The sequence below is a fragment of the Rhinolophus sinicus genome, chromosome 2 (genome assembly GCF_057876585.1).
Source record: "Rhinolophus sinicus isolate RSI-liver-muscle chromosome 2, RSI-T2T, whole genome shotgun sequence".
NCBI lineage: Eukaryota > Metazoa > Chordata > Mammalia > Chiroptera > Rhinolophidae > Rhinolophus > Rhinolophus sinicus.
Genome location: NC_142502.1, coordinates 106,954,706 through 106,966,593, shown reverse-complemented (window position 1 = coordinate 106,966,593; position 11,888 = coordinate 106,954,706). Strand labels below are relative to the sequence as shown.

General features: G+C 44.8%; 1 protein-coding gene across 1 annotated transcript; it reads left to right on the top strand.

Annotated features, from left to right (window-relative positions):
* The first annotated feature begins 201 nt into the window (after positions 1–201).
* LOC109436797 (HLA class II histocompatibility antigen, DQ alpha 2 chain) lies at positions 202–6,244 on the top strand. The gene is made up of 5 exons (XM_019715618.3): positions 202–361; positions 4,450–4,698; positions 5,142–5,423; positions 5,653–5,814; positions 5,949–6,244. The coding sequence occupies exons 1-4, from the start codon at positions 277–279 to the stop codon at positions 5,805–5,807; spliced, it is 771 nt and encodes a 256-aa protein (XP_019571177.3). The 5' UTR covers positions 202–276; the 3' UTR covers positions 5,808–5,814; positions 5,949–6,244.
* Positions 6,245–11,888: the final 5,644 nt, after the last annotated feature.

Genomic DNA, 11,888 nt, shown 5'->3' with positions numbered 1-11,888 from the left:
GATTTAATACCCTCTCCTTTTATAGAAAACTCCCTCAGGTCCACTCTGAGTGGAGGCTGCACCCACCGGAACCAGGGGATTCCCCAGTCCCTGCTGGGCCCCTTAGTGCAAACTCTTCCACTGGCAACTGCGGTGTCATCATAGGGGATTTTTCTGATTGGCCAGAACCTGACCAGGCTGGGTTTGGTTTGGGTGCCCTGATGTTTCCCTCCCAGCTCCTGCCTCACTATTGCTCTGCAACTCAGACAGCGCTGCCGAGACCACCTAGGGGAGAGGATGATCCTAAACAGAGCTCTGATGCTGGCGGCCCTGACCGCCCTGACAGCTGTAATGAGCCCCTGTGGCGGTGAACACATTGTGGGTGAGTCGGCTGAGGGGTGTGGAGACTAGAGCTGAGAAACAGGGAATTGGGGTGGGGGCGGGGGGGGCGAGATTGGCATGAAACAGTGGAGAGTCCTCAAAGGTGTTCTCAATATTCAGCTGATCTAAAAATTGTGGCAGCTCCTCCTTTAGGAACCCGGAGTCCCAACCCATCCTCTTCTACCTGTTCTGTTGCACACCTGACTGTGGTCATTCTTCTGTTTCTATTATTGCACCCAGTGAATATAGTCTAAAGGGCTCTATGGCATTCATTCATGATTACCTCAGAGATTAGGGATGCTTTCACCAGTGGGTGTTTTACTACTGAAAATGCATTAACAATTGCTCCCAAATGTCTCTGAACAACATTTGAAGGTTTTATGTATCTCTCCTGTAGTTTACCTTGGGGTAAAGAGTCCCACAAATGATGTATACTGTGTAGATATAAACAAGGGTCCTTTACCTTGTCTCAGATTTACATACATTTCCTGATGGGAACGGGCACAGACGAGGGGTGGGTGTGGGGACAGAGCCCCAGAGAGCAGTTTCCAGGCTCTCAGCCTCACGTGTAAAGGTGCTGGCTCAGGTAGTAAATGGCCATCAACTGTGATTGTATGGCCATCAGCTGTAGCTAGTTGGCCGTCAGCTGTAACCAGTGAGACATTGGCCACTAATATAACTGCTGTGGCTACGCTAGCAGAAAAACGGGGGCTAGCAAGAAGATGGTGGCTGAGCTGGCAAGCGCGGATTGCAGTTAGCACGGCGGAGTGCGGGTTGCAGATTGCAGAGTAGAGGATGGCAGGTTGCAGACAGTGTGGCTCCTGCTTCCTGTGTCTCCAAACCAGCCGCCAGTGAGAATATAGTGGTATAACTGCCCTACCTATGGCTCCGTGGGTGTTCCTTTTTGGCCTCACCATATCCTGCGTTCTTATGTGGGGAGCGGGACCAGAGACTCAGCAGGCTGCCCCGCACGACAGTGGGTAAGTGAGCCCAGCTGCTGAGTGCCTTCAGACAACTCACTTTACCACATGGGCCTCACTTAATCTCAGTTACGTCACATGTGCCACATCACAAATAATCAAATAAAATATGTGTGTAGATATGCTTTCTAAAAAATGAAGACATACAAATGTCAATAGTTATTCTTGTTTTCAAATTATTACTATCACAGGTATAACTTCATATTTTTTTCTTTAACAAAGGAGAGAATATATTTATATTTTAAAATTGAGAACTTTATGATGAGTTAGCGAGTTAATTACATTATTCTGAAATCATCAGCCCAAATCACCTTTCACTCCATCTAAGGAAGTCCTGTAAGAGGAAGAACGGGCAAGCGCGGAGTAATTATTTGGTCCCCTCTGCTTTAATGTCCACTCCTTTCCACCCTCTCTTCATATATTCCTTTCTTCTCCTGTCCTTCCATCCCCTGCTCTTATCCCTGTTGTTTTATAGATATGAAGAGTAACTTTGCAAAAACCAAAGGAGAAAAGCCAAATAGTTCAAAGGGGAAGTGAGATGGAAGTTACTCTAGTCTCCAGCAGCTGTAGGAACCGTAGCTGCTCCCACTCTAATTTTATTCAGCAGTGACAGTTTCGCTCGCTTCTGCAGGGCACGTCCCAGTTTCCTTTCCTCAGCATCACCCCAGAGTGACCTGGTCAGGCTTGGCTCCATGTTGGGTACAGTGAGGGCACTGCCGAGGGCCCGCGATGCTGGCAGAGCCCTATGAAAATGGTTTTTTTCTTTAACATTAGAAGGAAAAAAACCCAAACTTTTAGGGTAGGAGATAATATTTCAATTTTTAATCCAGCCTGGGTTATATTTTTCTTTGTACCGATACAGTCATAAAATATGATGTTTAATATATTGATAGAGGACTGGGCCCTGCAAACAGTGCCAAGGGCTCACAAGTCAAAATGCAGCCTTGGTCACTGCTGATTCTGACTCTCGTCTGGTTCTGCTACGGATGCCTGTCAGCCCTCCCCCAAATCTCTGTGACCCTCGAGAATAACAATTGACATTTAATACACATTTTTGAGCACACAGTGAACTAAATTTTGGGGATTCAAAGATAAAAAGACATGCTTTCTGCCTACTAGAGGGTGGGAAAGCAGGACCACTGCTGAGCAGGGCAGGGGACCAAGCTGAGGCTGAAACTATAAAATCGAATTAGTTCTGGTTGGCTGGGTAGTATGGGGTTCTTTATCAATAGCCGGCAGCCCAGGATAAGTACCAGATGAAAGGAATAATTACACATATTCATGCTGGAAAAAGGAGTCAAGAAGCTTGCAGGAGGCTTTGCTGGAGGGCCTTTTAAGTGATCATCGAAGGGCATCGTGCTGGGTAGGACTGAGAAATAGATAAACTTGGAGAGCAGGGCATTGGGATGGATGGGTTGGAGGTCATAATGTGGTCAAAGCATGCTACATGAGAGAACTCAGCTAAAAAGTGGTAAGTAAGCAGAAACTTCAAGAATGAATTAGAGGTGTCTGGGAAATCCTAAAAGATAACTTCATTTTGGGGAGAAAAACAGACCCATGAAAAGCCCAAGGAACATAAAATGATGACATCGTTTGGTTTGATTGGCATATGTGGTATCTGTGGAGGGTGTTAGGTATCCCCATCACAGACCTCATCACCGCAGACCAGTGTTTGCTCCTGCACTCACCTGACTCTCCCCCATTCAGTGAGCACCTTGACGGCAGAGGTCATGCTCACTGGTGTTTTACTCCTTGCCTTCCCCAATGTCTGACACCTTGTTGATGTTCAGTAGGTGAGAAAGGACGGAAAGAGGAAATGGTACAGGTCTCTTATCTGTCTTTGTCAAGTTAGGCTCATTTGGGTGGAGTTAGACCTCGCTCGCTGCCACTCTGCTTTGGCACCCTCAGATATGCATTTTTATTTTTCCATTCTTGAAAATATTGAAGCTCTACATAGCATTGCTAACTATGAAACAAATTATGTAATGGATGAAATCCTCCTTATTGAGGATCTCTAATTAATTCATTACTTGAATGTGACTACACCAGTTGTGGTTTGATGGGCCTTATCCTTACCAAAAAAAAAAAAAAAAAAAAAAAAAAATGGCACGTCTCACTCCTAAGGCTAACTTGAGTATGTATCCTGGATGAAGCTCAGATAAGTACGCTGTCCGTTGAAGGAAAAGGGCCATAGTTTACCTTGAGTCCTTAACGAAGTGTTGAGTGAGAATGAGGAGAAGGGTTTAGTAACCTCTTCCAAGGGGGAGAAAAACAAGAGGGGTGGGGAATGACAAATCTAAAAACTAATAAGGATTTCATTTTTTAATATTTAATAACAAATCAAGTGCTCTGCCTATGGGTGACCACTGTTACCAAAACAGAGATGTATATATATATATATATATATATATATATATATATATATATATATACATATATAATATTGTTGCTGTTGTTACACACTTTCTTATACCAGATAATGCTTAGAAGAACTTCTTTTAAAGTAATAATATCCTGTGTACTTTTCCTGGGTTGAAGAAGAAGGAGAAGCAGGTGGAGGAGAAGGGAGGGGGAGGGGAAGAAGGAAGCGGGAAGAAAAGGGGACAGATGGGGAAGAGGAGAAGGAACCCCTGTGTAGAAAAAGTCCTGTTCTGAGTCGGTCCTGAGGGGAAAGGAACCGTAATGAACGTGTCATTTACTGATAAAATAACTGAGAGAGAAAACTTCTGAAGCCAGCAGAAGCAAATGGAATCTGGAAAAGAAAGCTAAATATGACCATTCGTTTGTTCCTTCTTTCATTCAATTACAATATTTATCATAAACTTACGATGTGCCTTGTGCTGAGCTAGGCACACGGGGAGTAGCAATAAACAGGCCTGTGAAGTCCTGCCCTTGTGGAGCGCAGGTTAGAGTGGACAGAGAATGGACTGTAACCAGACAACAACCAGTACTGAGAGGAGAGGAAGCAGGTGCTGGGCATTTTGCCAGAAGACTGCCAACCATGAAGCTCCTGATATTTGAAAGTCAGTTTCTCCTGTCACTTGGTTTAATATGGTTCTTTTCTCTCCCTCTGTTTTCCACCTTTCTGCTCGCGGCCCTCACTCATCAGCCGACCATGTTGCCTCCTACGGTGCAGATTTCTACCAGTCTTACGGTCCCTCTGGCCAGTACATCTTTGAATTTGATGGAGACGAGGAGCTCTATGTGGACCTGGAGAAGAAGGAGACTGTCTGGATGCTGCCTATGTTTAGTGAATTTGGAAGTTTTGACCCACAGCGTGGACTGACAAACGTGGCTGTGGGAAAACACAACTTGGACAGCTTGAGTAAACTCTTCAATTACACTGCAGCTACCAACGGTGTGTGCCCGGTTCTGCCGACTTTGCTGAGCCTGCCCCTTCACACCAGCTCTCACTCCTTCCTTCCCTGTGGGAGATACTGGTCACTGCTCTCTCTCTTTTCCAAGGAGTTTCCAGATTTCCTCCTAATAACTACTGAACCCTAATCCCCTCCCATCCCAGAATTACCTATTTCCACGTAATACAAGGGTTCTTACTCCAGTGACACAATCCTGAATCCTTCACGGACGGGCCGCGCAGACCTGCTACCTCAATACGCAGGTTCACAGAGGGAAGGCGCGGGGATAGAGGGCGCGCAGTGTATCGTGGTTCCCAAGCGGGAGGGAAACGGCTCTTCCTCTATCACCTGGGCCAGTGTCGGTGGGAGGGCCCCTCCGGGATGCAGTGCGGAACCTCAGGCAGAGCTGTTCGCAGTTCCCATCGGTGCTGTTTCCTCCCCACAGAGGTGCCTGAGGTGACCGTGTTCCTCAAGTCCCCAGTGACGCTGGGCCAGCCCAACACCCTCATCTGCCTGGTGGACAACGTCTTCCCTCCTGTGCTCAACGTCACGTGGCTGCGCAATGGGCACCCGGTCACGGAGGGCGTGTCTGAGACCAGCTTCCTCACCAAGGAGGATCATTCCTTCCTGAAGATCAGTTACCTCACCTTCCTCCCTTCTGCCGACGACATTTATGACTGTCAGGTGGAGCACTGGGGCCTGGACGCGCCGCTTCTGAAGCACTGGGGTAGGTGTGAGCCCCACCGCCTCTGGTACCTGCTTTCTCCGTCAGATCGGAGCTTCCTGCTATCATCCCCTAACGCTCGTGGCCCTGAACTTACACCTTAGTTGTTTCTGGATAGACGTCACCCTCCTCTCTAAGCCCCGGTCTTCGCAGGACCATCCCCTCCCCCACTCCATCCCAGGTACCTGCTCAGAACACTCTGTAGTCTGACCTCACAATGTCACTTCCTCAGAGCCTGAGATTCCACCCCCCATGTCAGAGCTGACGGAGACCGTGGTCTGCGCCCTGGGCCTGGCCGTGGGCCTCGTGGGCATCGTGGTGGGCACCATCTTCATTATCCAAGGCCTGCGCTCAGGTGGTGCCTCCACACGCCAAGGGCCCTTGTGAAGGGAAGGTAAGGGTTCAGACTTATAAAAGCAGGAAAGTGGGGGGAGGTTGTGAACAGAAATGTGATTGCAAAGATGATGGCACAGAATCCCCCTAAGACGCCCCCCAGGATCCATCGATATCATGTCTGTCTTGTTGCAGGTACATTCCCCGTCAACAAGGGCAGAAATGTGGACATGCTGATGCCCAGCGCTGTTTCCTGGCCCAGGTCATCATATTCCTTCTTTCCTCCTCCTCTCTCTGCTTCTCTGGGATTTAAGGTGGTGTATCCCCCTCACATCTCACATACCCCTCAGAATGCTCACCCAACTTCCTGAGTTTTTCTTTTCTCAATTGTTACCTATTATAGGATTCCTGGGGTAGCCCACCCACTACCAAATCCCTCAGTGACCCTGAGCTAATATCTCCATGGAAGCAATAAACCCCCTTTATGAGGTTACTGAGTTTTTTCCTGTCTTTCATCCAGGATTGGCTAAGGCCATGGCCCTTCATGCGTCAGGCCCATTAATCTCATTTCCCAGATCATGATTCATTCCCCGTAACACACAAGAAAACAATCTATTTTGATAGCTGAGCATAAAATTTCTCTCTTCCTTGTGTTCCCACATTTGGCCACTGGTCCCCTGCCCCCCAATTCATGCATCAATGAAGGTAATATATACCCTCTGCCCTTGGTGTAGAATTGTTATAAGAGAAATACAAAAACCAAGAAATAAATCTGTACTCATTTTAATATAGCTCTTTAAAGTTAGAGAAATAAGTTAGTAGAAATAAATTTTGAATCACAAAGTACCAGAAGTCAAAATTTGTTCCCAAAACTTTAAATTTGTGAAGAATAAATGATGATAGTAAAAGCTTTCTTCTCCTTTCCTCACCCTTGAGGAGATAAGAATTCTCTAGGCAGAAAAAAAATGGAATTCAGTTAGGAGAGCGTTGGAATAAGACAATAAAGTGGGTCTCTGAGAAGGACCCAATACTTTGTCCTTACACATGGTGAATAACAATGGGAAAAGGGATGGGAGTAGAAAACACAGACGTATTTGGGGTCCCTAGGATGCAGGTGTAGTTTGCCTGACCGCCTACGTGAATCCCTGCAGAGAACCACATACATTTTCCTGTGTCACTATGGCATGTCGAGGACAGTAGAGTGAACATGGCTGCAGAATGTTTCTAGGCAGATAAGCCTAAATCAGGCTCACTGAATCCCTGTGACTCCCTGTGAGTCCTGTGTGCCCTGGGGAGCAGCAAAATAGCCCAATATCTGCAATGCCTGCCACTCACCACACCTGGCTAAGGGAAGCACAGCCTATGAGAGAGAAATCCCACGAGACACAACATGATTGAGATAATGAAGTGACAGCTATGGGTGCTGCATTCTCTCTACATTCACTGTCTCCTAGTGGGAGTTCCAGCAGAGGAAATAGATCAACCGAGGGGATTCTTTGGTTCTCCCAAGTGTTTCCATGACCTTACTCTTGAGAGTGTACATGATCTGAATTGAAGTCATTTTGCCTTTTGAAATTGTTTTAGGCATGTTGCCTCAGTCTTTCCGCTCTGCAACTACTAAATCTGTACATTACGTCTAGGATGACATTATGGAACAGCTATAAAATGTATAAGCCTGTCCCTGCCTATACCATCTGCATCAGTGAGCTTAAAATGTAACTGGGGGGAAAAGATACAATACTAACACAGTAATTGGTACAGCATAGCTCAGTACAAAGAAACCTGATCCAAATCCAGGACTCAGCACTTTATAGCCAGTTTTTTAAACTTTATAACACTGGGTGAAATATCTAACATTTCTGAGCTTTATTTTTCTCATCCATAACATGGGAATGATAATACTTTCCTTGCAGAGTTACTGGCAGAATTTGAATAATTTTGATATGTAGGCAGTGCCTTACACATAGTATACAAATACATAAGAAAATATTGCTAGTTGTATCCACTGTGAATTTATTTTTAAAACAGGATCATATTATATGAAAAGCACTTTTGTGTTTCTGAGCCCTTTAATGATTTGGAGATTGAAACGTGGAGCTATGGATGAATTTCTTGTCATATGTTAATAGGAGGATTTTTCCTCTCTAGAATAAGAGGCTGAGATTGGGTTAGGCTGAGCCAATAGATATACAGTGATCAGTGACACATCATTGGTGGAAGGGTTGCTAAGAGAACTCTTAGGACAAGAAGTTGTAATATTTGACTTTGGGTTTTTACTCTAAAATATATTCCCCCCTTAGAGCCCATAAATTTTTGGTCAAATATGTTACATGCAACAGATCTTATGTATGGTTACTTTGAGGAGGAGGTGAGGAAAATCAAAGGAGAAAAAGCTACCTGAGAGGTAAAATAAAAGTAAGAAAATAATGCAGGTAGTCTGAGCCAGAGGTGATCATGAAAATGTAGGTAACAGAGCACAGAGGATTTTTAGGGCAGTGAAACGATTCCGTATGATCCTGTAATAGTAGACACATGTCATTATATATTTGTCAAAATCCACAGAGTGTGTACACCAAGAGTGAACCCTAATGTAAACTATGGACTTGCGATGATTATGTGTCAATGTAGGTGCGCTCATCAGCTGTAACAAATGTACCACTCTGGTGCGGGATGTTGATAATGGGGGAGGCTGTGCATGTGTCGGGGTAGAGGGCGTGAAATCTCTGTACCTTCCACTAAATTTTGCTGTGAACCTAAAACTGCGCTAAAATAAAGTGTATTAAAACGAAAACAGATCAGCAATTATGATCCCAAATATATAAAATAAAATTTTAACATAAAAAAAGTAAGTCACCTGAAAATGTACAAATGTGCTACATTTTTGGCAATAGGATTTTGAATAAATTTAATGTGAATTTCAATGATTCATAAGGTTAAGAACCTACCATTTTGGAGATGGTGTGTGTGTGTGTGTGTGTGTGTGTGTGTGTGCGTGCACGCTATTGTGATGTAAGGATTATACTGAATGGCACTATGACCAGTGTCCCAGAAATGTACAAATGCTGCCCTACTCAGACTCCTTCCCCATAAAGTACTGAGGAAAGCAAATTTAACGGTAGTTGCATTTTATTCAAGGGATTCATTCATAAAGTTTGCATATAATTTTAATATAACAATTAAAATTAATTTTTAAAAATAAGAGCAAACATTTTGCATCAGCTAATAATTAAAAGTGGGATCACCACATGAGATTACTATATACCAAAGTAGAAATCAGCCTTCATGATGTTAAATTACGTGATTCTTGAACAATTGTTTGTTATTGAATTATTTCTGATTGTGTGCATAAAGTATGACTTCGTTAATCTTAATATACTATTATAAATCTACATAATTTAAAAATCACATAAAATATATCAGGTTTATACTCAACACAACAGTTTAGGGATTTTGAGGGAATGTTTTTTGTTACAAATCAAGTACTTCACACATAGCCTGACACATAGTAAGCAGTGAATACATGTTAACAATTGGTGTTATATTTTCTGGAGCCCAAGTCACAAATGTCCTGGCATGGAGTTAACTAACCCCTGGTTGTTTGCAAAAGGTGAAAGCATTCACACAAGACTCTACAAAGTGGGAGCACAAAGAAAGGTTTTATTGAAGTTCGGGCGGAGAGAATGCCCATGGCAGTGTCTAAAGGAGATGGCTGCCACGGATAGTAAGGAGAGAAACACTAGCAGGGGGAGAAGGGACACTGGGGCAAAGTCCAGAGAATCAGAGTGGACAGCTGCCAAGACAAAGGAGTAAGAGAAATACTGGCAGAAAAGAGTTTGCCAGGATAGAGTCTGATAGATAGCTGCACCTAACCTCAGGTTAGATTTTTCTTACATAGGAAAGGGGGAGTCAGGCAGTATGGGGACAGCGCCAGGAGAGCAGTTTCCAGGCTCTCCACCTCACGTGGAAAGGTGCTAGCTCGGGTAGTAGACGGCCATCAGATGTAACCAGTTAGCCATTAGCCACTAACATAACTGCCGTAACTACATTGGTTGGTTGGTTGGCAGAGAAGCTGATGGCAGGTTGTGGATCATGTGGCTCCTGCTTCCTGTGTCTCCAACACAGCCACCAGCAAGAATATAGTGGTATGAACCCCCTATCCATGGCTCCATGGGTGTTCCTTTTTCGCCTCACCATGTCCTGCGTTCTTGTGCAGGGAGTGGGACCAGAGGCCCTGCATGACAGGCAGGTTTGAGGGCTGACATCCTTTCTGGGGTCTGGTCTGTTTGAAGATGATGTTATCTCCGGACTCTGGACTTGGCCTCGGGCACCTCGGCCTGGGACTATGCATCACCAGTAAAAACTGCAAAGGAGTTGTAAATTGGATTCCAGTGTCCGGGTGCCTGAGGATTAAGAAATTGCTCTTTCCCAGGTTAGGGTGTTGTTAATTAACGAGGGATGTGTAGCCTTGAGTAAGGGAACAAGATCGAGTTCTTCAGTTAATCAGTGAGGAGAGAAACAAAGAGCAAACAGCTGAATATCAGGATGGATCTAACTGCAAATTAACTCTAATTACAGGTGGCTAATAGCGAGCTACGTGGTGAGTCACATTGCTAACTAGCTAAGTCTCACTGCATTGTTGATTCCCTAAATTTCACCCTTAGAACAAATCCCACAATAAATGATGTCACAGGGATGCAGCCAACAAGATTCAGGATATGGGAAGTTCTAATGACAAACAACTCCATTTCTTCAGCAAATAATTTGCAAGGAAAAATAGAAAACAGAGAAGTTATACCCTAAAAAAGAAGCATACTAACCAAATGCTAGGGTTTGTTTTGATTCAAATTCAAACAAAACAACTTAAAAATTATTGTTTTTGTAACTATGTATGGTGAGGGATGTTAATCAGAATTATTGTGGTTGTCATTTCACAATATATACAAATATTGAATCATTATGTTGTACACCTGAAACTAATGTCAATTATACCTCAATAAAAAAGAAAATAAATTTAAAAATCAAAATTGAAAGAAATAAGTAGGAAGCTGGCAAAACTGGCCTATTATGGGGACAATTAACTTATAGTTGTTTCCCCAATAGTGATGATAGATGAGTACAATCTACCCACTCTTTTATCTGGTGCCATGTAAGGGCAGCCATTGGAGTGAAAGGGGAAATGTGTTGTCATGAGGAAAGTGAAATCTTAGTTGCCCTCATGGGATATAAAACTGGAAACTCGAGATGACGTCATAAAAATGGAGGCGTGAGGTGAGCCTCTTGAAATCTTCCCTGGAATTTACAACAAATTAAACAGCTATAACACCACAAAGGATCCCTGCACAGCAGACAGGCAAGATGAAGAGGCCCACTACTGAAATCATCTGAAGGTGGGTGAATCACGCGAGTGGGGGAGGAGGGACGGGAGAAGTGCGGAGACGGGGACCAGCGGGTACAGTACGCAGACCTAGCTCAGTGCTCCGAGCTCACTGCATCCCGGAACTACCGCAGCTGCGGGAGAGGGAAGAGCTCGAGCTGCTAGGGCTCCGTTTATGGCCCACAGGGCTGAGGGGACAGCATAAAACACGGCTGATCCCAATGCTCACGGCAGAGACCTCGAAGCAAAGACTGAGGGAAGAAGGCTGAAAATGGTGGTTTAAGCCTGTTATGCAGGGACTCATCCCCTGCTCCCCACACAAGGATGCAGGATATTGTGAAGCCAAAAAGAAACACCAATGGAGCCATGGATAGGGCTCCATTGTTCATATTCTCGCCACTATATTCTTGCTGGTGGCTGGGTTGGAGATACAGGAAGCAGGAGCCACATGATGCACAATCTGCCGGCTGCTTTTCTGCCAAACAACCCACCAACTAACCCCTTGCTAATTGCAATCTGCCATGCTAACTGCAATCCATGCTTGCTAGCTCAACCACAGCAGTTATATCAGTGGCTAATAGCTAACCGGTGTGGGGGCAGAGCCCCAGAAAGTAGTTTACAGGCTCTCGGCCTCACGTGGAGGAGTGCTGGCTCGGGTAGTAGATGGCCGTCAGCTGTGACTGATTGGCCGTCAGCTGTAGCTAGTTAGCCAATTAGCTGCTAATATAACTGCTGCGGCTACAGAGGAGAGTGGAGGAGAG